This window comes from Rhinoderma darwinii, chromosome 2 (genome assembly GCF_050947455.1).
Source record: "Rhinoderma darwinii isolate aRhiDar2 chromosome 2, aRhiDar2.hap1, whole genome shotgun sequence".
Taxonomy (NCBI): domain Eukaryota; kingdom Metazoa; phylum Chordata; class Amphibia; order Anura; family Rhinodermatidae; genus Rhinoderma; species Rhinoderma darwinii.
In genome coordinates this window covers 279,549,718-279,575,041 of record NC_134688.1, presented here as the reverse complement: position 1 = coordinate 279,575,041, position 25,324 = coordinate 279,549,718, and the positions used below count along the sequence as shown (strand labels likewise).

Below are 25,324 nucleotides of genomic sequence, written 5' to 3'. Positions count from 1 at the left end.
GGGCCGCATATAGAAAAAATGGGAAGTTGACGGGCCGCATTACTTTCAAATTTGATACAATACAAAATTATTGTTAATCAATTAGTTATTTGAACTACAATAACACTATTACTATAATAATAATAATACTACATTACTATAATAATAGAGCTAGGTTTAAAATTTTAGATATTTCTCCACGTGCTTATTTCAACAATCCAGCTTTCCAGTTTAAGTGTCGCTAAAAGCAGTCCGGCGGCTCAGTTAGCACACATGTCAAGATTGGGCAGCCCCTTTTTAGATAGTGCCGCAGTGCCCTCGGTGGATGCTGCCGCAGTGCCCTCGGTGGATGCTGCCGCAGTGCCCTCGGTGGATGCTGCCGCAGTGCCCTCTGTGGATGCTGCCGCAGTGCCCTCTGTGGATGCTGCCGCAGTGCCCTCTGTGGATGCTGCCGCAGTGCCCTCTGTGCATGCTGCCGCAGTGCCCTCTTAAGATAATGCAACACACCCCTAGATAAGGCCAGTGTCCTCTTCAGATACTGCCACACACCCACTTGTAGATAATGCCACAGTGCCCTCTGTAGAGGCTGCCACAGTGCCCTCTGTAGAGGCTGCCACAGTGCCCTCTGTAGAGGCTGCCACAGTGCCCTCTGTAGAGGCTGCCACAGTGCCCTCTGTAGTTGCTGCCACAGTGCCCTCTGTACATTCTGCCACAGTGCCCTCTGTAGATGCTGCCACAGTGCCCTCTGCAGATGCTGCCACAGTGATGTCAGGGGCTTGCCCAGAGCTGGAGTCCCGGAGCAGAGCCGCTTCTGGCACTCTGCCTGGGATTGCAGCTCTGCTCCTGACATCACTGTCCATATATGGACAGAGATGTCAGGGGCAACCCCAGAGCTGGAGTCCCAGGCAGAGCGCTAGTAGGCTCTTCCTGAGACTCCAGCTGTGCTCCTGACATCGCTGGGACTCCTGCTCTGGGGAAGCCCCTGACATCATTGTCGATGTATGGACAGCGATGTCAGAGGCATCCCCAGAGTCCCGGAGTAGAGCCGATAATAGCGCTCTGCCCGGGACTCCGCTCTGGGGAAGACCCTGACACACTGTCCATATATGGGCAGCGATGTCAGGGAATTCCACAGAGTCCCGGAGCAGAGCCGATACTAGCGCTCTGCCCGGGACTCCGCTTTGGGGACGACCCTGACACACGGTCCACATATGGGCAGCGATGTCAGGGAATTCCACAGAGTCCCGGAGCAGAGCCGACACCAGCGCTCTGCTCTGGACTCCGGCTCTGGGGAAGCCCCAGACATCGCTGTTCATATGTGGACAGCGATGTCAGGGAATTCCACAGAGTCCAGGAGCAGAGCCGACACCAGCGCTCTGCTCCGCTCTGGGCAAGACCCTGACACACTGTTCCTATGTGGACAGCGATGTCAGGGAATTCCAGAGTCTCGGAGCAGAGCCGATACTAGCGGCTCTGTGTCCCGCGGGCCGCAGATGACAGCCCCAGGGGCCGCATGCGGACCGCGGGCCGCGTGCTTGAGACCCCTGCACTAGAAGCTGATTACCGCTCCATATTGTCATCAGACTTTTATGTGCATACAGTGAAGCATAAATAATTTTGTGTGTAATCATAACACACTAGGTTAAAATATCTGCACCACCACATTACTATTCTGTGACTGGATGCAGAGCAATTAACTTGTGAACCTGGTGTATACTAGTTTATTGCTATATGGCTGGAGATTCTTTAAATGGACACTAACTTTTCAAACAACTTATGCTAATCTAATAGTATACCTGTTATATACCAACTTTGTAACTTATTTACTGTTATAATGTAGGTGTTTTATCCATGCAAGTTCTGTGAAGTACTACCAATAGGTGTCTCCCTTCCTGTAATCTGCTGTCCACTCCCTGTTGTCAAGCATTATCAGTCCCTGGTTACAGAGGCTAGGAGATGGACTGCAGAAGGTGGGGCTGTGTTTCGTCACACAGACGTGATGGGAATATTCCTATGTCACCACAGTGCTGGATTCTCAGCTACACTGTACTGCTGTATTTGCTGCTGCATCTTCTGTATATGTGATAGATAGAGATAGGAGAGCAGCACTCTCCTTTTCTTTGTGTACTTTGTATAGAAGACATGATAGCAGTTAGACTCCACCCACTAGCTTTGAGACAACTGAGAATTAGAGAGAGAGCCTGCAGAGCGGAGAACTGCTAAATAATGCAGAATACAAGTTCTGTAATGACCAGAAATAGTGTTACACACATATGACAGATTACTCTGAAAATCTCCTGAAAAGTTAAGTACGCTTTAAACTAAACCTTGTCACTTTATACTAATTTTACTCTTCTTGACAGTATAGTGTTAACAATGGCTTAAAGTGGACCAGTGAAAAATTAAAAACTTCACTGTTCTCTTAATTCCCCATTGTGCAGTACCTTTGTGGAGCCTTTTTCTTTAAAGCTCAGCAATATGTGCTGCAGAGCTCTACTTCTTCCTAATTCACTAACAGGAAGTTTTTAATCATTGTTTACTATGTTAGGGTTACAGTGCAACTGCAGCCTGGTCACTAGTCACCATCACTACAAGCCTGCAAGCTCACATTACACTTGACACTCCTCACCTCTCACACTGCAATGACTTCTGCTTGAAACCGTGCTGATGCTGCTGGAATCACAAGACATTGCCTCTGCAGGCACACAGCTTGTAATTCCCTGTTTGGGTATGATTTTTTTTTCTCACTAGCGCTCCCTCCCTCTCAGGGCTGCAATAACTAAAATCTGCTCCTACTCTGCCCTATACTGAAATTAATGGATTGTGCAGCCTTCAAGTGAATGAAGTTAAGAAACAGCAGAGCACTCGCTGTTTTTTAAATTCTACATTAGACACTTGAATTTACATTTCTCATTGGTGTCATTGGGGGACACAGAGATGACTGTCGGTATAGCTGCTGCCACTAGGAGGCTGACACTAAGTTAAAAGCTCCTCCTAGCAGCCCTCCTGTACGCACTGAGCAAAACCAGCTTTTAGTCGCAGTATTTTTACCATGGCAGGATTGCGGAAGTAAAACGAACGTTGCGTTGCTCCATGGCAGGCCCCATTAACAAGCAATCCCCTTTGCGGCAATCATAGTTAAAATAGTACAAAACGTAAATATATGCATGTTTGCAAATGCCTTCTTTTTTCTTTTGCAATGCTAGTGAGAAATTCATTCTTGTCCACCTCATATCCCCATCTTCGTATTCCCTGTGTCTCATATGGTTGTGGCCACCACTGCGGTCCAGCAGCGATGGTCACGTTTCTGCGGATGCGCCTGTATATATTTCCAAGCCCGGCAACATCTGTTGTTTCAATAGAAGTGAATAGGACAGCTCCCGGACATGCGCAGTAGCCCTGGAGCTGTACTGTTCTGAACATTGGAAACGCACTGTGCCATCAATTCTCTTTATTTAGCTGCTGACCCTGCTGCTGGTCTTATGTATTCAGCAAAGTCAGAAAGTCAAAAAGGGCATAACACCTTCGTCAATATATCCTTTCTGGAAGGAAATGTTCGCCTAGTGGTGGACCTAAAATGCCCCAACAGGCATGTCAAACTTCAACGCTTCCGGATGTAATCCCTGAGGTCGGTCATTACATCAATGGAACAAGGGGAGTCCCTGTCCTCAGGGGTCATCAAGAATGCATACCTACATGACCGTTTTTGTGCATCCCACCAACCGTTGCTTTGCTTTGCCATCCTGGAGGACCACTAGAAATTTGTTGCACTCCCTTTTGGGTTGGCAACAGCGCCACAGGTGTTCACAAATGTTCTCTCAGCAGTGATGGCCCTTTTTTACTCTAAGGGGGGGGGGGGTTGTAGCCATACCCTACCTTGATGACATGATGATGGAGGCTCTATCCATGATGGCCAATCAGGAAGGTATTCAGATCAGTCTGATACAAACAAATTTTTACAGCACCAGAAAAAGCTAAGCCCAGCAGGACTAGATTCAGCCGTCCGACACAATAGCAGCAAAAAGAAGATACAGCTCAAGAGAGCCTTTCTCAAGGCTTGAGAAAAGCCTTTGCTTGAGAAAGGCTCTGTTGAGCTGAAATGTTGCATGGGTGAATAATATTAAAATAAAAGTTCCTTGCTTTTTTGGATGTGTTGCCTGTATCTACTTTTTTCAAATCAGTCTGGACACATTATTCAGCTTTGGCTGGATAATAAAGAACTCCAACTCATCTGTATCCCCCTCATACAGGACCTCATGGCCTCCAGACTCTATCATAAACTGCCCACGTTTGTAGCCCGGGCTCAGGATCCACTGGAACTGGCAATTATAGAGGCTCTGGTCATCACGTGGAACCAGTTCAAGTTCCCATACATCTTTCATCCGCTTCTTCCCTGAATCATCAAGAAGGTCAAAGTGGAAGGTGTACCAGTAATTCTCCTCACTCCTGATTGGCCCCACAGGGCCTGGTACTGCGACATGGTCGACGCACCTTGGCGTCTTCCCCTCCGAGACGACCTGCTCTTCCAAGGTTCACCTTTCTACCTGAAGATCGCCACGCTTCGTTTAACGACATGGCTGTTGAAGCCACTGTACTAGGAGCTCGTTCTTTGTTTGAGCGTATCATCCAGACATTGCTGAAGACTAGGAATCCTTCATCATCCCGGATTTACCACAACACTAACTTTTTTCTGCTGGTGTGAAAATAAGATTTTGCCACCAATGCAGTTACATGGTTAGTACGGTTGAAAAAAGACGTCTATCAAGTTCAACCAAGGGATGGTAGCTACTGTGACCAGCTCCTGAGGTAGACTATTCCATAGATTTACAGTTCTCACAGTAAAGAAGGCTTGTCGACTCTGCAGATTGAACCTTTTTTTCTCCAGACGGAGGGAGTGCCCCCTTGTTTTTTGAGGGGGTTTTACATGGAACAGGATTTCACCATATTTTTTGTATGTGCAATTAATATATTTATATAAGTTAATCATGTCCCCCCTTAGTCGTCTCTTTTCAAGGCAAAATAGGCTTCATTCTTTTAATCTTTCCTCATAACTTAGATTCTCCATTCCCCTTTATTAGCTTCGTTGCTCTTCTTTGTATTTTCTCCAACTCCAGAGCATCCTTTCTATGAACTGGAGCCCAGAACTGAACTGCATATTCTAGATGAGGCCTCACTAATGCTTTGTAAAGTGGTAATATTATATCCTTGTCCCGCGAGTCCATGCCTCTTTTGATACACGACAATACCTTGCTGGCCTTTGAAGCTTCTGATTGACATTGCATGCTGTTATTTAGTTTATGATCTACAAGTACACCCAGATCCTTCTCAACAAGTGACTCCCCCAGTATATATAGCTCCCCCTAGGACATATGATGCATGCAGATTGTAGGTTCCCAGATGCATAACTTTACATTTGTCTACATTAACCTGTTAGTGACCGGCCCATCGTGTTTCTACGTCGGTCACTAACGGGCCTTATTCCGATGCCATAGACTTTTTACGTCGCGGCATCGGAATAAGTTTACAGAGCAGGGAGCTGTCAAATCTCCCTGCTCTCAGCTGCTAGAGGCAGCTGAGGGCTGGGAGCGTCCCTGCTCTGCCGGGTGAGATCGATATTAGTATCGATCTCACCCGTTTAACCCCTCAGATGCGGTGCACAATAGCGAGCACCGCATCTGAGTGGTTTTGGAGAGAGGAAGGGAGCTGCCTCCCCCACCGACACCCGGCGATACGATCGCCGAGTGTCTGTGTCTCCAATGGCAGCCGGGGGTCTAATAAAGGCCCCCAGATCTGCCTGGAGTGAATGCCTGCTAGATCATGCCGCAGGCATGACCTAGCAGATGCCTGTCCGTGTTAAACGGACAGGCAGTAATACACTGCAATACAAAAGTATTGCAGTGTATTATAAATGCGATCGCAGAATCGCATATTATAGTCCCCTAATGAGACTAGTAAAAAAGTGAAAAAAAAGTTTAATAAAGTTAATTTTAAAAAAATTGTGAAAAAAAATGAAAAACCCAGCTTTTCCCCTCACAAAATGCTTTACTATTAAAAAAACAAAATAAAGTTAAAAAGTTACACATATTTGGTATCGCCGCGTCCGTAACGACCCCGACTATAAATCTATTACATTATTTAACCCGCACGGTGAACGCCGTAAAAAATTTAATAAAAAAACTATGGAAAAATTGCTGTTTTCTGTGAATACTGACTTTAAAAAAATGTGATAAAAAGTGATCAAAAAGTCGCATCTACTCCAAAATAGTAGCAATAAAAATTACAAGTCTTCCCGCAAAAAAAAAGCCCTCATACAACCGCATCGGCGAAAAAATAAAAACGTTACGGCTCTTCAAATATGGAGACACAAAAACAAATAATTTTGAAAAAAAAGCGTTTTTACTGTGTAAAAGTAGTAAAACATACAAAAACTATACAAATTTGGTATCGTTGCAATCGTAACAACCCGCTGAATAAAGTTATTGTGTTATTTATATCACGCGGTAAACGGCGTAGATTTAAGACGAGAAAAAGAGTGGCGAAATTTCAGGTTTTTTTCTATTTCCCCCCAAAATAAAAGTTAATAAAAGTTAATCAATAAATAATATGTCCCCCAAAATGGTGGTATTGAAAAGTACAACTTGTCCCGCAAAAAACAAGACCTTATACCGCTATGTCGATGCAAAAATAAAAACTTTATAGCTCTTGGAATGCGACGATGGAAAAACTTAAAAAATGGCCTGGTCATTAAGGGGTTAAACTTTATTTGCCAAGTGGATGCCCAAACACTTAGTATGTTCAATTCAGCTTGCAATTTACGAACATCTTCCATAGACTGAACATTACTACATAGCTTGGTGTCATCTGCAAAAATAGAAATAGTGCTATTAAGCCCATCCTCTATATCATTAATAAATAAGTTGAAAAATAGTGGTCCCAGCACGGAACCCTGGGGTACACCACTTAAAACCCAGTTCTCCCTCCCTTTCTCGCTTACACGCCTTCCTCCAGGAGTGTCTGGATATTGGTTTGGCCCGCAGTTCCCTCAAGAGTCAAGTCTCCTCCCCATCAGTCCTTTGGTGGTAAAATCATCCGTGTGCTCTTTTTTGCAGAGCGTAGCACATGTGGGGCCTCTCTACCTCCAACCGACAGCCCCCTTAGAACCTTAATCTGGTCCTTGAGGCTCTGCAGTCCACCCCTTTTGAGTCTCAACAGCATTTCCGTCTGTTACCTGTATTGGAAAGTGGCCTTTCTAGTAGCCATCACCTAAATTCGGCATGTCTCCGAGTTAGTGGCATGATCTTGCTAGTCTCCATTCCTACTTATACACAAATGCAAGGAGGTGCTCCGCCAAGTTCACTCCCTTCTACTGAAAGTGGTTTCAGCTTTTCACCTCATCGAAGACAGTCCTGCCCTCTTTTTGTCCCTCTCCTTAGCATCCTAGGGAAAGGACTCTCCACAAGTTAGACTTGGTTTGCACATTTATCTGGCACAGACCTCTTCATTCCAGCGTCTGACTCCCTTTTTGTGATCCAGAGGGCCACAGGCAGAGCCTGGTGGCCTCCAAGACCCCCATATCTAGTGGATTGGGTCTGCTATTGGTGGGGTATATTGGTCTAAGGGGCAAATAGCTGCCTTTCCAGATAACATCTCATTCCACTAGAGCGGTATGTGCTTTGTGGGCAGTACTGAACAGAGCACATTTTTTAAGTTCTACAGGGTGCATACTTTCGAATCCTGTGACGCCTCTCTTGGTTGCAGGGTCCTGCAGGCGGCAAGAAGTTGACCGCACTCATCTATTATTTTTCCGAACCCTGGGGACTGTTTCTGAGCATCCCACGATAATCTCTGTGTCCCCCAATGACACAGACAAGAAGCTTGGATTTTTATTACTCACCGAAAAATCCTTTTTTGTCACATTTATTTGGGGACACAGCACACACCCAGGTTTGTTCTCTTTGTGTACTAGGGCCGCTTTCTCCTCACAGGCGGTCTTTTCCCTCAGGTTCTCAGATGGTTATTATTGTTCTTACTATTTTGATTGTTGCATTGTTTCAGTATTTGCATTCTCTGCTTCTCCAACTGCTTCTGTTCAAAAGTGGTTTGTCTCATTGCCTGCAGGAGGGATTCAGCTGGTAGGAGGAGATAATTCTATTTATTTTGTGTCCCTACTAGTGGCAGCAGCTACACCCACAGTCATCTCTGTGTCACCCAATGAACATGATGAAAAAAGAATTTTATGTTGAATAATAAAAAATTTATTATTGATGTGTATAACCTTAGAGTGTTTTAAGTGGATCACCGGAGTTACGCTTTAACCCCTCCAATCTTCTACATAATATTCTCAATTCATAAAGCAGAAGTTTCTGGGCTTCAGTTGGAGTTTTGTTTCCATATAATTTTTCTCTTTGCCAATTTTTTTTTAATAGGATAAAATCAGACACCATAAGAGAGGAAAAGCTGCCAGGCAAATCAAAGCAGGTAGATGTTTTTTTCCTTTGTTTCCCAATAATGTCATATATTACCATATTTTTAATAGTTTTAATTTTTGTTTTTCTTCTTGCTATCCAAGCATCTACACAGAAGAAGAAGCTATGGAACTGGGTTTCATACCTGGAAGAGGAGAAGATGCCAGCTGCACCACTTAAGCTGTTCAAAGAGGTATTTTTTTGTAAAAACTGTACTATTTATTTCAAACTGCTACTTCATCCAGTAAAATCACATCTTTATTTGTGACAAGACACTCGTGGAAATGTATAGAACAATTTTTGTCGATTTTTCTTTTTTTTTTTTTTTACACCACTCAACACTTTTTTTAAAACATTTTTTACGAGGTTTAGCGTGAGGGGGTGTAGCCACCCAGGGCCAACAAATTTACACCAGAAATTAGCTTAAATTATTTCTCAAATTTACGCCGGCTCATAGCTGACATAAATATGACTTTCTGGCCATAGATGCCATTTATTAAAAGGCTTGTTCCTCTTACTAAATTAGGTGCATCTTACTCCAGAGCACTTTAGATTAAAACTGGTTTATGAGCCGTTCCAAGTAAAGATTGAGTACTGGAGGTTTTCTTCTTTAATTAGGCATCTTTTGTACTTGCCTTAGCTTTTATGTTGGTTTTGACTTTTCCCATGATTTCAAATATTACTCAGATTCTCATAATAAAATGATTCTCTGAATCAAAATGAAAGAGTACACTAGAAGACTACAGGAATATCTGTTATTGTTGCATTTAGATATTTTTTTTTTCCTCCTTTTTTTTTATCCATTTTGTTTTCTTTATTGTATTGAGCTGGATGAGCCATCTTTCAATTTGTATTTTTTCCTTTTCTCTGTGTAGCAAAGTTTCCTAAATTACTGCCGAGCACAAGGTTTTCTTTTAAATAATAACACTTTTTAAAACTAGTTTTCTTTGTTTCAGCATCAGTCTTTTCCCCAGTCACGGAATAGCTTTAAAGTGGGATTAAAGTTAGAAGGAATAGATCCAGAACATCCATCCTTGTATTGCGTCCTGACTGTTGTAGAGGTAAGAGCCACTAAGTTTGACTGCCAACATGTTGTCTTTTATACCCTATTCGCGGAGAGCCGGTCTGGCGAACATGGAACGTCATTGCATTATATTGGAATACATTAATTTGAAGGGCCGCCATGTAATGTTCCATGTATGTCTCGATGCGTATTCTCGCAGTGATTACAGCTGATTGGCAGGGTTGAGAGAAGCTAAACCCACAGCGATCAGCTGATTAAGGCATATGAGAGCCGCTTTAAACATTAATGATTGATAGGGTGGGTCTGATTCAAGGACTAAGCTGTATTACCAGGCACAGCCACCCATACACTATGCCTGTGTTACCAATGAAGGAGAAGCGTCCCTTTTTATTCTGCTGATTGGTGGGGCTCCCGGAGGTCGGATCTCAACCGCTCAAACATTGATAACCTATCCTAAGCTATATCCTAAGGATAGGTCATCAATGTTAATGCTCTGGAAAACTCATTTATATGGTATAACCTTTTAAAAGGGGTCGACTGGTTTAGACAGCCTTTATTTATATAACTTCCCTCTATTAGCTATAAAGCCTTTACGAAGAGTGGCTATTCCGCAAGAGAGCTGGCTCATCTGTGTCACACAGGTTGCCCATTGATTCCAAGCACTCAATGGCCACTCCCCCCAGTGATAACCGCTTATTGGGCAGTATGACCCTCTGTAATCAGCTCATCGCTGAGGAGCTGTTATTTTGTAAGAGGTTTTCCAAGTCGCTCAACCTCATTTTTAAAGGCTATGGAAACCTTTTGACTTGGAAAAAAAGATTTTTAGTGGTTACCTGGAGTGAAAGAAATTGCTCTAAATTTTAAGCTGCAATCTTCATTAATTTCTTCATTAATTCTCAGACTCCCTTATATTCTGTTTACAAGCTGCTCTAATTTCAGACTTTTCTTCTGTGGCCATGTCCCTCCCAGTAATACATGCTGGATGTGAGGTCTGTGTGTCCGGCATACTGCTGCTTTCATTATCTCCCATGCATCAGATTAGCTTTCGCTCTACACTAGCCTGTGGGATTCCTCCTGTGCTCTCCTCCCTATATACACTCTGATACTGACAGCATGTGTGATCTACCCTCCCTGATCACTTGGAAGCTTTCCCAACCTCCTTATTCTGACCTGCCTGTACAACTTCTCTCCCTCCCTGCTGATATCTCTAAGGCTGGATTCACACGAGGTCATTACGTCCGTAATTGACGGACGTATTTTGGCCGCAAGTCCCGGACCGAACACAGTGCAGGGAGCCGGGCTCCTAGCATCATATTTATGTACGATGCTAGGAGTCCCTGCCTCGCTGCCGGACAACTGTCCCGTACTGAAAACATGATTACAGTACGGGACAGTTGTCCGGCAGCGAGGCAGGGACTCCTAGCATCGTACATAACTATGATGCTAGGAGCCCGGCTCCCTGCACTGTGTCCGGTCCGGGACTTGCGGCCGAAATACGTCCGTCAATTACGGACGTAATGACCTCGTGTGAATCCAGCCTAACACTGAGAAAAGCTGGGGGGGAAGCAGATTACATCAGCATGTCAGGATTTGAGTTAGAAGCAGCAGCTAGCCAGTTATCTAAAGCAGCTACACAGACTCTACAGCAGCCAAATGGTAGGACATTTTTAATGAAAACTATTTGGAAAGTTGATTAACTTTTTGCATTTAGGAAGAAAATCAACAATAAAAAAAAAAACAATCCGTGCAAATGTGTCCATAGCCTTTAACACATTAGTGACCGCCCATAGATGTTTTTACGGCGGCCACTAATGGGCTTAAAGAGGCTCTGTCACCACATTATAAGTGCCCTGTCTCCTACATAAGGAGATCTGCGCTATAATGTAGGTGACAGCGGTGCTTTTTATTTATAAAAGCGATCTATTTTCACCACTTTATTGGCGTTTTTACATTTATGCTAATGAGTTGCTTAATGCCCAAGTGGGCATATTTTTACTTTAGACCAAGTGGGCGTTGTACAGAGGAGTGTATGACGCTGACCAATCAGCATCATGCACTCCTCTCCATTCATTTAGGCAGCGCATAGGGATCCTTTTAGATCCTTATGTGCTGTCATATACTAACACATTAACAATACTGAAGTGTTTAGACAGTGAACAGACATTCCACGGGATGTCTATTCACAATCCCTGCACTTCGTTACTCTGTCTGTGGTAGTTACAGCAGAGGAAGCGTGATCCCGCGAGATTACGCAGTAAATGACAGGTTACAACGAGTTCACCACAGACAGAGTAACGAAGTGCAGGGATTGTGAATAGACATCCTGTGGAATGTCTATTCGCTGTCTAAACACTTCAGTATTGTTAATGTGTTAGTATGAGACAGCACATAAGGATCTAAAAGGATCCCTATGCGCTGCCTAAATGAATGGAGAGGAGTGCATGATGCTGATTGGTCAGCGTCATACACTCCCCTGTACAACGCCCACTTGGTCTGAAGTAAAAATACGCCCACTTAGGCATTAAGCAACTCATTAGCATAAATCTAAAAACGCTAATAAAGCGTTGAAAATAGATTTTTTTAAAAAATAAAAAGCACTACTGTCACCTACATTATTGCGCCGATCTCCTTATGTAGGAGATAGGGCACTTATAATCTGGTGACAGAGCCTCTTTAAAGAGGCTCTGTCACCAGATTATAAGTGCCCTATCTCCTACATAATCTGACCGGCGCTGTAATGTAGATAACAACAGTGGTTTTTATTTTTAAAAGCGATCATTTTTGAGCAAGTTATGAGCAATTTTAGATTTATGCTAATTAGTTTCTTAATGACAAACTGGGCGTGTTTTTACAACTGGACGTTGTACATGGGATTGTATGACGCTGACCAATCAGCGTCATACACTTCTCATTGTTCCAGCCCATTGTTACAGTGTGATTGTGCAGTGAAAGAAGCTGGGCTGGAACAATGAGAAGTGTATGACACTGATTGGTCAGCGTCATACACTCCTCTGTACAACGCCCATTTCGTAAATAGTAAAAACATGCCCAGTTTGTCATTAAGAAACTAATTAGCATAAATCTAAAATTGCTCATAACTTGCTAAAAAATTATCGTTTTTCAAAATAAAAACCACTGTTGTTATCTACATTACAGCGCCGATCAGATTATGTAGGAGATAGGGCACTTATAATCTGGTGACAGAGCCTCTTTAAAGAGGCTCTGTCACCAGATTATAAGTGCCCTATCTCCTACATAAGGAGATCGGCGCAATAATGTAGGTGACAGTAGTGCTTTTTATTTTTTTTTAAAACGATCTATTTTCAACGCTTTATTAGTGTTTTTAGATTTATGCTAATGAGTTGCTTAATGCCCAAGTGGGCGTATTTTTACTTCAGATCAAGTGGGCGTTGTACAGGGGAGTGTATGACGCTGACCAATCAGCATCATGCACTCCTCTCCATTAATTTAGGCAGCGCATAGGGATCCTTTTAGATCCTTATGTGCTGTCTTTTACTAACACATTAACAATACTGAAGTGTTTAGACAGCGAATAGACATTCCACGGGATGTCTGTTCACAATCCCTGCACTTCGTTACTCTGTCTGTGGTGATCTCGTTGTAACCTGTCATTTACTGCGTAATCTCGCGGGATCACGCTTCCTCTGCTGTAACTACCACAGACAGAGTAACGAAGTGCAGGGATTGTGAATAGACATCCCGTGGTATGTCTATTCACTGTCTAAACATAAATCTGTCTAAGCATAAATCTAAAATTGCTCATAACTTGCTGAAAAATGATCGTTTTTCAAAATAAAAACCACTGTTGTTATCTACATTACAGCGCCGATCAGATTATGTAGGAGATAGGGCACTTATAATTTTGTGACAGAGCCTCTTTAATTGTGATTCAATTGCCTTTCTACGGCGCTGCATCGGAATAAAGAAACGCAGCGGGGAGCAGGTAAATTTCCGTTCTCTCAGCAACTGTTGCTGAGGGCTGAGAGCAGGGAGATTTCTCCACTGAGAGGTTGCTAAGGGCTGAGAGAAGACCTACTCGAACGGGCTAGATCTAGATAAGTATCGATCTCGCCCGTTTAACCCCTCAGATTCGGCGCTCAATAGCGAGCGCCGCATCTGATTGGTTTTGGAGGGAGGGAGCTTCCTCTCTATCCTCACCGGTACCCTGCGATAAGATCGCAGGGTACCAGTGCCTTCTATGGCAGCGGGGGTCTAATAAAGGCCCCCAGGTCTGCCACTAGTTAATGCCTGCTAGGCCATGACTGAGGCATGGCTCAACAGATGCCTGCCGGTTTTAATAATAAATAAATAAAAATTCAAAGTGAAAAAAATTGAAAAAACCCACTTTTTTCCCTTACAAAATGTTTTATTATTAAAAAAAAAAAAAAAAGTTTGACTTATTTGGTATCGCCGACTATAAAGCTATTACATTTAACCCGATCAGTGAACGCCATAAAAAGTAAAATAAAAAACAATGCAAGAATTGCTGTTTTCTGTGCATCTTGCCTTAAAAAACATGTGATAAAAAAATGATCAAAAAGTCGCATGTACTCCAAAATGGTACCAATAAAAACTACAAGTCGTCCCGCAAAAAAAACAAAACCCTTTTACACCTGCATCGGCGGAAAAATAAACAAGTCATGGCTCTTCAAATATGGACACCCAAAAACAAATAATTTTGAAAAAAAGTGTTTTCACTGTGTAAAAGTAGTTAACATAAGAAAACTATATAAATTTGATATCGTTGCAATCGTAACAACCCGCTGAATAAAGTTATTGTGTTATTTACACCACACGGTAAATGGCGTAATTTTGGGACGCAAAAAAGAGTGCCGAAATTGCTGTCTTTTTTTTCTATTCCCCCCCGCCAAAAAAAAGTTAATAAAAGTTAATCAATAAATTGTATGTGCCCCAAAATGGTGCTATTAAAAAGACAACTTGCCAAGCAAAAAACAAGACCCTATACAGTTATGTCGACGCAAACATAAAAAAGTTATAGCTCTTTGAATGAGACGATGAAAAACGAAAAAAATAGCTTAGTCATTAAGGCCAAAAATAGGCTGGTCACTAAGGGGTTAAAGGCATTATCCAGAATTTTACATTTATGGCCTATTCCTAGGCTAGACTGTCAGTATTATATCGGCGAGGGTCCCCCCGCCAATCGGCTGTTTGAATTGGCCGCGTCACTCGTACGAGCGCTGCAGCCTCTTCATTGTTCACATTGATTTTATTTCTGTTTGTACTTGCACAAGCCGTTACTTTCATAGTGGCTGTGATTGTATTTCAGCATTGTCCCATTCAAATGAGTTGGACATTCCTGCAATACCTTGCACAGCTGCAACGAATGTAACGGCGTGTAAAGTGTGAAAAAGAAAAAAAATCGATGTTAACATAAGGATGGGCCATCAAATTTTTAAATCCAGACTAACCCCTTTATATGCCACTTTAGTTCTTTTATCTATGCAGCTGTAAGAGTAGTGAATTCAACATTATTTGTATTATGTATTTTTCCCCACAATTTGTACAGCTTCATTGTCGTATAAGCTCAGATTTTCAACTTCTTCTAGGTTCAAGGCTATCGAATCCGAATTCATTTTGATGGATATCCTGACTGCTATGATTTTTGGGTTAATGCTGATTCTCTGGATATACATCCTGTGGCATGGTGTGAAAAAACTGGACATAAACTTATGCCCCCAAAAGGTGACTGATCAGTAGGGTAAACTGCAATATTTAGTTTTTTACTGAAAGGGTTTTCTAACTTGAAGGAGAACCTGTCATCTATTTAAAATACGCATTGGGAGTAAGGGTATGTTCACACGAGGTCATTACGTCCGTAATTGACGGACGTATTTCGGCCGCAAGTACCGGACCGAACACAGTGCAGGGAGCCGGGCTCCTAGCATCACACTTATGTACGACGCTAGGAGTCCCTGCCTCGCTGCAGGACAACTGTCCCGTACTGAAAACATGATTACAGTACGGGACAGTAGTTCCACGGAGAGGCAGGGACTCCTAGCGTCGTACATAACTATGATGCTAGGAGCCCGGCTCCCTGCACTGAGTTCGGTCCGGTACTTGCGGCCGAAATACGTCCGTCAATTACGGACGTAATGACCTCGTGTGAACGTACCCTAAGTGTTCTATAAACCTCTTTTCATTCTCTGTATTTCTCATATCAGAGCCCTTGTTTTGTTTCCTGCTACCAATACAAGTTCTGCTTGCATGTGTCACAGGAAAAGAGTAGTCTATCTACTGATCATGTGATTGGCTAAAAAGCTGCACTAAAGTCGGGTTGCTAAAAAAGCTGAGATGGACTCCTGCTGGTATAATATTCTTTGGCAGCAGGACAGATTTCAAGGCTTGATCTAGTCTTTAAAGCAGTTATAATACCTAGCATTGTCTAGAAGACCCCTACGCTTCCTTATATTTATTTTATATGGGAGAAGTGGTGACCATTTCTTTGTAATTTACTTCAAGTATATATGTTTTTGGGCTTACTTGTATTTATTTGTTTTTGTTATTTTTGCTATAACATTCATTCTTCTTTACATTGTGCTTCCAGGTTACAAAGATGGAGAGTTTAGCTGGCCCACGTATCTGAAACAATGTAAAGCTCAGGCTGCTCCAAAAACATTCTTTAAAAGTTACAACACGGTGAGAAGACAAAGTTAATGTAGACTGGTCCCTTTAATGTTTTTTTTCTTCAACATCATCCATATGTTCATTTATACTTTCTTAGTGTCTGCCAGTATCTTTCTGTTTGCTTTTCCATGCAGCCTGTTACTCCATCTGGCTTCCGGGTTGGTATGAAACTGGAAGCGGTGGATCGGAAGAATCCTTCCTTGCTGTGTGTGGCTACAATTTCCGATATTGTGGAGAACAGATTGCTTATTCACTTTGACAACTGGGATCACAGCTATGATTACTGGTATTAAGTGTGTTTATATTAATTTAATATTAATGTCCTCCCACCTATATTTCTAATAACGTCATGTAATGAGGCCTTCATTACTTCTCAGTCCAATGAGCTTGGACATTGCTGGAGCTTTTATTACATGGCAAGTAGAACTGATATCACTGTTCAGTGAACACACATTTCATAATGATTTTTAAAGATGAGCACACAAGAGGTTGGCCACTTAACATTCTTTTTTTGTGTTTTAGCTTCTGCAGCCTCTAGGTGAACAGGAAAAAAATATATCAATTTTTCCCCATTCACTTCAATGGAGTAAAACTACGGCATAGAAAAATTGTGTGGACTTCAATCACTGTACCATTGAAGTTCCCAGATGTGGACTCAAAAGGAATGGGAAATATGAAGGAAGGACTTCTTTCTGCTTGGTTCCCTTCTGGCTTTGGCTCTAAAAACTGCATTAAAAAATAAGCAGTGACTTTTTAAAAACAAACAAAAGAAAAAACAGTGTATGTGAAGCCAAGGATCACACACACCGTTTTGATTCAGTTTTTATGGCAGTTTTTAGCTCAGTTTTTGAGCCAAACACAGAAGTTGACACAAAATAAAGGAGATGCATCAGTCTTTTCTTTTATATCTTTCCTTTCTTTTGGATCTACTTCTTGCTTTGGCTCAAAAAAACGAGCCAAAAACAGCATCAAAACTGTGTGTCTATGATTCTGGCCTTATAGGAACATTTACCTTGAAGTACTAATAAACCTGCAAAATTTATTTAAAGCGTAGCTAAACTTTCGCAAAAAAAATATATTTAAACTGCGATTATGTCCCTCTATGTGAATACATTACTCCTAGCAATTTTTTTTCACTTCAAAGTACCTTTTTTGCTGCTCTTTTTCTTGTGAAACATCCACATCTATTTTCTCACACTTCCTGATTCTGGCCAGTTGCTAGGGGCGTGTATTACTGTGTGTGGTTTTACGATTTGTCTGTATCTTTCATGGGCAGTGAACTCTGAGGTGATAACTACAATACTGTGAGCGTGCCCTCAGCTATGCACAGCACAACACATATATAGAGATGTGAATATCTCTGCACACTCCAGAAGAAAGGAATCAGAGTTTTTCTTTTTCACTTTCCCTGGCAAGTGCAGGGAAGGTAAGACAGGAGGGCAGGGTGATTGCGCGGGGCGGGGGGGGCGGATCAGTCTTAGTCTTATCTGATGCTAATTAGCAGCTCAGAATACAGTGTCCTGAGACTCTTTGCCGGAGGGAAGAGGGAGAATCATCCAGGCACAGAGAGCAGTGCGCACAGTCTCTTCCATGCGCTCTAAAGAGAACGGTGTAGTGTATAGAGGCAGAGAGACCTTCCTGACGTCACGATGGGGGCGTGCACATCTGACGTCAGGATGGGGCCACCACCCACCCGCACTCATAGGCAGCAGAATCCGTACACTGATACATTCAAACGGTGTATGGATTTCTGCTAGCAACAGGAGAAATGCAAGAAATGAAATGTGGTAGAAAAGTGTCAGAGTGGCCATTTAAAACACATATTACATAAAAAGGAGCCCAAATTCATTAATAAAGTATATTACAAAATATATTTATATTATACATTCTGCTAGAAAATAAAAAGTTGATCGAACGTTCAGTTACGCTTTAAACTTGCCTTTGCCGCATTTCCTGTGCGTTTACCCAATCCGTTGTACAGCGTAACATTAGTTAAAGCTGTTTTTAACTCACCATTTAGATGAGGGCTGTTTTTTTATTTATTTAACTAAAATCGTTTATTTATTGTATGAAATTCACTGTTTTATTCTTTTATATATATAATTTATTTATTTATTTTTTGAGGTTGAATAGCCTTTCTTGATTGTTTTTTTCCCAGGTGTGATGCTAGCAGTCCATACATCAGACCAGTTGGGCATTGTCAAGAAGCTGGTATTTCACTGACTCCGCCACCAGGTAATGCCTTTTTTATTTGAATATTTTGTACACATGTAGACTATTAAAAGGCGCATCCATTTTTTAATAAATCAGGTGCATTTTGAAAATGTATTTTTACTCATGTTTAAAGGGAACCTGTCATCAGTTTTGAGGCCTCAAAACTGCCGATAGGATGAAATAGGGGAGGGCATTTTAAATTTCCCTTTTTTTCTCGGTCATGACCTAGAAACTAACGGTTTACTCGGTGCAGCGGTCGCAAGTGCCACTCTCTACCCTGAGTGAGGGTTCAATCAGGAGGCCGCCAGAGCCGTCACTCAGAGTAGAGTGGCGGAGCTTGCAGTGGAGGGGCACTTGCACATCAACTTTAGCCTTAGTGAAACTTGCGCTGGGGGAATTAAACATAATTTTACAAATGCCCTCCCCTCTATCACTGTGTCAGGTTCCCTTTAAGCAGCTGTACATTTGCTCCTTTAATTTTCACAGGTTTTTTTTTTAAAACCTATGCTTTTGCTAAATGATTCTCGAGCTGGAATCACACATTCAGTTTTTGGTGCGGATTTGATGCAGTTTTATAAGCCAAAGCCAGGATTGCATACAAAAGAGAGGAGAGTATTTCTACTTTTCCTTCCTTTGGATCCACTCATGTGTTTGGCTAAAACAACTGTATCGAAAACTGCACCCAAAACTTTGTGTGATTCCAGCCTAAACGTACACTTAACAGCCTGACCACACCCACTTTTCTCAACAACTTTTCTTTTTGCAGTGAGAAATGTTGCAAATTTTATCTCACATTTGGCTCAATTTTAGATGCAACTTTTTAACCAGTTAAATTTTCTCCAAAATCTGGCACAATAAATTTTGAGAAAATGTGTGTTGTAATGAAGGACCACTAGGGGGAGTTTTCTGCATATAGATCTGTATTTGTATAAATAAGGTTGTTCTAATAAGTAAAACGGAGGTCTGACCCTCTACTAAGATATTTTATGAAACTTAACCGCACAGAATTTTGGACCTTTTTTTTTTTTTTTTTTTTTTATGTTCAGGTACCTACCATAATCATGTTACTGAATTTACTGATCTCTTACATGCAATGGTTTACAATAGCTAATAAAAGAAAAAAAATGGGTATTTGACATCACAAAACATGAGTTTTCCCTTATGTACAGTGTGTTTAATATTACAGTGTACCGTAAACAGAAATTGCAATGTTCTGACTAAACATCTGTTCCTCCATTTTTTAGAATATAAAGATCCTAAAAGTTTCTCCTGGGAGGTGTATCAGGAGAAGACTGGCACACAGGCAGCCCCAGCAAGGGCATTCAAAGTGGTAAATATCTGTAAATATGTATTCCATAAACTAAAGAAATTAAAGGGGTTTGTCCATCAGGTGCATTTATGGCATATCTACAGGATATGCCATAAATGTCAGATAGATGCGGGTCCCACCTCTGGGACCCGCACCGATCTCTAGAACGGGGCCCCCTAAAGACGTTCTACCTTTCTCGGTTCCCACTGCCTCCTGGGCCACTTCCTGATTACATGGTTGGAAATTACAAAAACAGCATAGCTTGCTGAGCTACACTGTTTCCGTAACTCCCATAGAAGTGAATGTGAGTTACAGAAGCAACGTAGCTGCCCATTCCAGTACCAGCATCTATCTGACATTTATGGCATATCCTGTGGATATGCCATAAATGTCCCTGATGTGCAAACCCCTTTAATTCTCGCTCGTATCATTAGGGGACAAACCGGACCGTTGGTATAGGTTGCTGCCAGTAGGAGGCGACACAAAGAGCAAATAAATTTTAGGAGGCAGACCTACCTGCTTTCATTATTTTACTTTTATTTCTAAATTCTCAGCTGCAGTAATTGCGTTCTAGCAAGACACCGTACCTGACATGGCTACACACCTATTACACACTTATTGCAATCTCTAGGCACCCACATTGCCCTTTGATTTAGACCGAGTAATTGTGCTACCACTGGAACCTGTGTCAGACAGGTCTAGCAGTAACTGCATGTACCGAAAAGCCTCTTTAGCCCCCTATATAGGGTAGACGCTGTATCTGACATGCCTACGCAGTTATTGCCAGCACCAGGCAGCAACATTAGGCCCTTCTTAGGTGGAGTAATGGCAACCCCCTGTAGCTGACATAGGTACGCACAGACTGAGTCATTGTGCTAAAGCATTGTGCTGAAGCTAGAAGCTGTTTCTATCATTCCTACACCGTTTTTGCACCTTCTTTTCATAGGTGGGATAATCAAGATGTTGCTGGACTCTGTTACTGATTTGGCAATGCAGTTGTTGCAAACATGAGAAAGACGCATTATACCCTCAGACAGGCTCATTTTGTAGCAGTTTACCCTCTTTTTTTTTCTTTTCTTGACGGTGTACTAGACTTCTGCTGGAATGGTCAGAGCTTAGCAACGAAACGTTACACACTTTTCGGAAGGCTCTGTCTAGCACAGCAGTCAAGGCTGCAAACCAATACAGAGGAGTTTAGAGTTCCAATTCTTGACAACATGCTTCTAAGAGCTTGGTGAGGTTCTTTTGTTGTTTACCTGGGTGCAACATCCAGGCCTGGTTCCTCAGGGCTGTACTGGGCACTATGCGTGTCTTTGGACCCACCTTCTTAAGTCTCTAACAGTCAAGGTCATCCCGGGCCGACTACCTAACCGACCCCTTCCTAGGAAGCCGATCACTGCATTAAGGTCCCCCTTGCGGTAGTTCATGTCAAAAGGAATCTGGCTCTGTGAGACATAATTGTAACTACATTAGTAGTCTGGGAAATGCTCTAGATGAAGGTCCCAGCCCCTTCCAATTCTCTTTGGTCACGAGGGTGCCCCTCGGAGAACTGTAGCTCTCCTAGGGATTTTTTCTAACCCACTCAGTCACAAGTGTCTCAACGTATCCCAGACAGTCGCTTCTCCCACTCTAAAGTCTGTATCTGAACACCTCCTGACCAAGCAGCTGGCTTAGTCTATAGTAGCCCTGTCCGTTCCTCCTCTGGTTTAGACTATCATTAACACTTGTCTAAAACCTCCCAGGTGACGTTGCACCATACTATTTTTCTCTGCAGGAAAATTACACAGCGAGGATCCTCTGAATATAAAATAACTCTTGTCATTCTTTGACTTTAAGTTAGGAAAGCTGACCCAGCTTTAAAACGCTCTTACTGTTCTTCGCTTTTCCGATTCCTGCCTCTTAGTCCAGCAGTAGACTAATTGAGGTCTCTGAGGTAACTGGGGATAGAAGCTCTCACTTGCCCTAGAATGACTGCGATGCTAAGAGGACCCATCTCTGCATGATGATGAGGGCGGTTCAGGTAGTGGACAGGGTCCTTCTCTTTGAATTCTTAGGGGAGCTCTCCTTCCAGAAACATGGCTCTACGAAGTAGGCCCTTTTGTTCCATAATCCATTTTTCATTTAAGAACTTAAAGGGGTTATCCCACCACAACAACTTATCACCTGTCCACAGGATACGTGATAAGTGTTTGATCGTTGCCAGTCCCACAAATCCATACATTCTCTATGGGACTGCCGGAGATAGCCGAGCACAGTACTTGGCTATCTCCGCAGTCCTACAGAGAATAAATGGAGTGGCAGCTCACATGCACGACCGCCGTTGCATTTATTCAGGGGTGTTCTCTTGATCGGTGGGGGTCCCAGTTGCGGGAACCCCAGCGATCAAACACTTATCACCTATTCTGTGGATATGTAATGAGGAGTTGTGGAGGGATAACGCCCTTTAACCCCTTGACGCATTATCATGTACGTGATAAGTGTCATAGGGAAGTATGGAGGGCGCTCACGGGCTGAGCGCCCTCCATACCATGCGGGTGTCAGCTGTTTTTTACAGCTGACAGCCCAGACTAACGGCCGAGAACAGCGATCGTGCTGTTCCTGGCAGTTTAACTCCTCAAATGCTGTGGACAATCATGACTGCATCATCTGAAGCGTTGAAAAGAGGGGGGCGGCCCTCTCCGCCAGCTCATCGACGCCCCGACACCGCGATCGATCGGGGGGTGCAGGTGGTTGCCATGGCCTCCCAGGGGCCTAACGAAAGCCCCCAGGTCTACCTCTGTTAAGCCGTGTCTAAGTTATGGCTCTAAGGACATGGTGACACTAAAACATTATTTTATTTAGAAAAAAGTGTTTTTATTGTGTTTAAAATAGTAAAACATATAAAAACTATATCAATTTGGTATTGCCATAATCGTACCGAACCGCAGAATAAAGTAAACCTGTTGTTTATACTGCACAGAGAACGCCGGTAAAAATGTATTTAAAAAAAACAGAGAGAATTTCTGTTTTTTGGTCTCCTCACCTCCCAAATTTTTTTATAAAAACTGATCAAATTATCACATGTACCCCAAAATGATACTAATAAAAACTACAGCTAGTCCCATGAAAATCAAGAACTCACACAGCTCGTCAACGGAAAAAATAAAAAGTTATGACCCTTGGAACGCAATAATGCAAAACGACGGCCCAGACCAATTTATATGTGCAGCAGTTCTTCATCTAAAACCCCACTTCATCATTTGCTAGCCCCCACTGGTAGACCCTGTAAATGCAGCGGAAACGATGACATTTTGGGGTCTGTGCTACATATGGGGCTAGTGAAGAAGTCAAAGATTAGACAATATCAATACCTATACCAGACTGTGAAGACTACTAGTATATCCAGAAAATGAAACACATATAGCACAAGTCATGTACCATGACAATATAAAATAAACTTTATTGAAATATACATAACATATTGGCCATCAAAATATAAAAACAATATAGCACACAGTTAAAAAGGAGAGTCTGGAGGAGCTGCATGAATAATCCAATATATATGCTACCATACTATAAACATCCTGTGATGTGGTAACAAATGCAGATATCTATAGAAAAGATGATCATATAGATCAAGTATTTGGACAACAGAAGCACATAAATATATTTAGCACCTGACAGAAGAGCACACAATTGTGCATGCATATAAAAGTATACAGCTAGAGCTCCAAGTTGCACCCAAAACAAAGACCATGCTTTATAAATAAAGGATATTGCACAAACCCATGGACTGCATGATAGGAAGCACGCAGGAACACTCCACACTGACCGCCCCCGACGCACGTTTCGCCGTCAAGCTTTCTCAATACTACGGACACCCTTTAGAAGTGCGACTCCTGCACCCAATAATCTGGCCTGTGCATAAAGGATTGGTTCAAAGCGTACGTTACTATCCATGGATAATTCATTTTATTATTCATTTACCCCATTATTACATCATCCTATTATGACCTGATGCACTCCGCCCAGCTTACATATACCCTGATGTACTCCACACAGATTACATATATCCTGATGTACTCCACCCAGCTTACATATACCCTGATGTACTCCGCACAGCTTACATATACCCTGATACACTCCGCCCAGCTTACATATACCCTGATGTACTCCGCACAGATTACATATACCCTGATGTACTCCGCCTAGCTTACATATACCCTGATGCACTCCACCCAGCTTACATATACCCTGATGTACTCCGCACAGCTTACATATACCCTGATGTACTCCGCACAGCTTACATGTACCCTGATGTACTCCGCACAGCTTACATGTACCCTGATGTACTCCGCACAGCTTACATATACCCTGATGTACTCCGCACAGATTACATATACCCTGATGTACTCCTCACATATTACATATACCCTGATGTACTCCGCACAGCTTACATATACCCTGATGTACTCCGCCCAGCTTACATGTGCCCCCACGTTATAAACTGAAACACCAGTAAAACACTAAATAAAACTACTTCCAAGCAAAATCTGTGCTCCAAAAGCCAAATGGCGCTCCTTCTGGGCCTGGCAGTGTGCCAAAGCGGCAGTTTATGATCACATATATGGTATTACTGTACTCTGGAGAACCACTTAACAATTTATGGGGTGTGTGTCTCCAGTGGTACAAGCTGGGCACAACACATTGGGCACTGAAATAGCATATCTGTGTAAAATAGCAATTTTCAATCTGCAACATCCACTTTGCACTAATTTCTGCAAAACCTTTCGGGTCAAAATGTTCACTACACTTCTAGATGAATTCCTTGAGGGGTGTAGTTTCCTAAATGGTGGCACTTCTTGGGGGTTTTCACTGTACTGGTACCTCAGCGCAATGCAACATGGCGCCAAAAACAAATTTTATAAAATCTCCACTCCAAAAACGAAATTGCGCTTTTTCCCTTTAGACCCTTGCCCTTTGTCCAAATAACAGTTTACAACCACATATGGGGTATTTTCCTACTCAGGAGAAATTGTGTAACACATTTTGGGGTGCCTTTTCTCCTGTATTCCTTGTGGAAATTAAAAATTATGAGCTAAATGTACAGGTTATTGGGAAAAAATATTTTTTCATTTTCACGGCCCAATTCTAATAAAATCTATAAAACACCTGAGGGATCAAAATGCTCTCTACACCTCTAATTTAATTCTTTGAGGGGTATAGTCTCCAAAATGGGATTACACCTGGGGAATTTCTACTGTACTGGTACTTCAGGGGCTCTGCAAATGCGACATGGCCCCCAGAAACCAATTCAGCAAAAAAACCTGTGGGGTCAAAGTGCTAACTATACCACTAGAAAAATTTCTTGAGGGTCATAGTATCCAAAATAGGGTCACTTTTGGGGGGTTTCCACTGTTTAGGTCCCTTCAGGGCATTGCAAACGCAACACGCAAAAAATGGGCCTGGTCCTCAAGGCCAAAATGAGCTTGGTCCTGAAGGGGTTAATAAAGTTATTAGTAAAAAAAAAAAAAAAAGATTCAAAGTTTTAAAAAAAACAAAACCTTTTTACCATTTTTCCTCTAAAGTAATGTAAAAAATAAACAAAATTGGTATCGCTGCGTCCGTAAAAGTCTGAACTATTACAATATACCATTATTTAACACAGTGAACATAAAAAACAAAAAA

At 42.3% G+C, this 25,324-nt stretch overlaps 1 protein-coding gene across 3 annotated transcripts in view; it reads left to right on the top strand.

Moving 5' to 3' along the window:
• LOC142743000 (lethal(3)malignant brain tumor-like protein 4) overlaps positions 1–25,324 on the top strand; it is a 66,268-nt gene that overhangs the window by 30,466 nt on the left and 10,478 nt on the right. For all 3 annotated transcript variants that reach the window (XM_075853324.1, XM_075853326.1, XM_075853325.1), the window contains exons 6-13: positions 8,406–8,457; positions 8,549–8,637; positions 9,401–9,505; positions 15,057–15,192; positions 16,055–16,146; positions 16,269–16,420; positions 18,293–18,369; positions 19,593–19,678. In XM_075853324.1, coding sequence (XP_075709439.1) covers positions 8,406–8,457; positions 8,549–8,637; positions 9,401–9,505; positions 15,057–15,192; positions 16,055–16,146; positions 16,269–16,420; positions 18,293–18,369; positions 19,593–19,678 — 789 coding nt within the window. The remainder of the gene's footprint in view (positions 1–8,405; positions 8,458–8,548; positions 8,638–9,400; positions 9,506–15,056; positions 15,193–16,054; positions 16,147–16,268; positions 16,421–18,292; positions 18,370–19,592; positions 19,679–25,324) is intronic.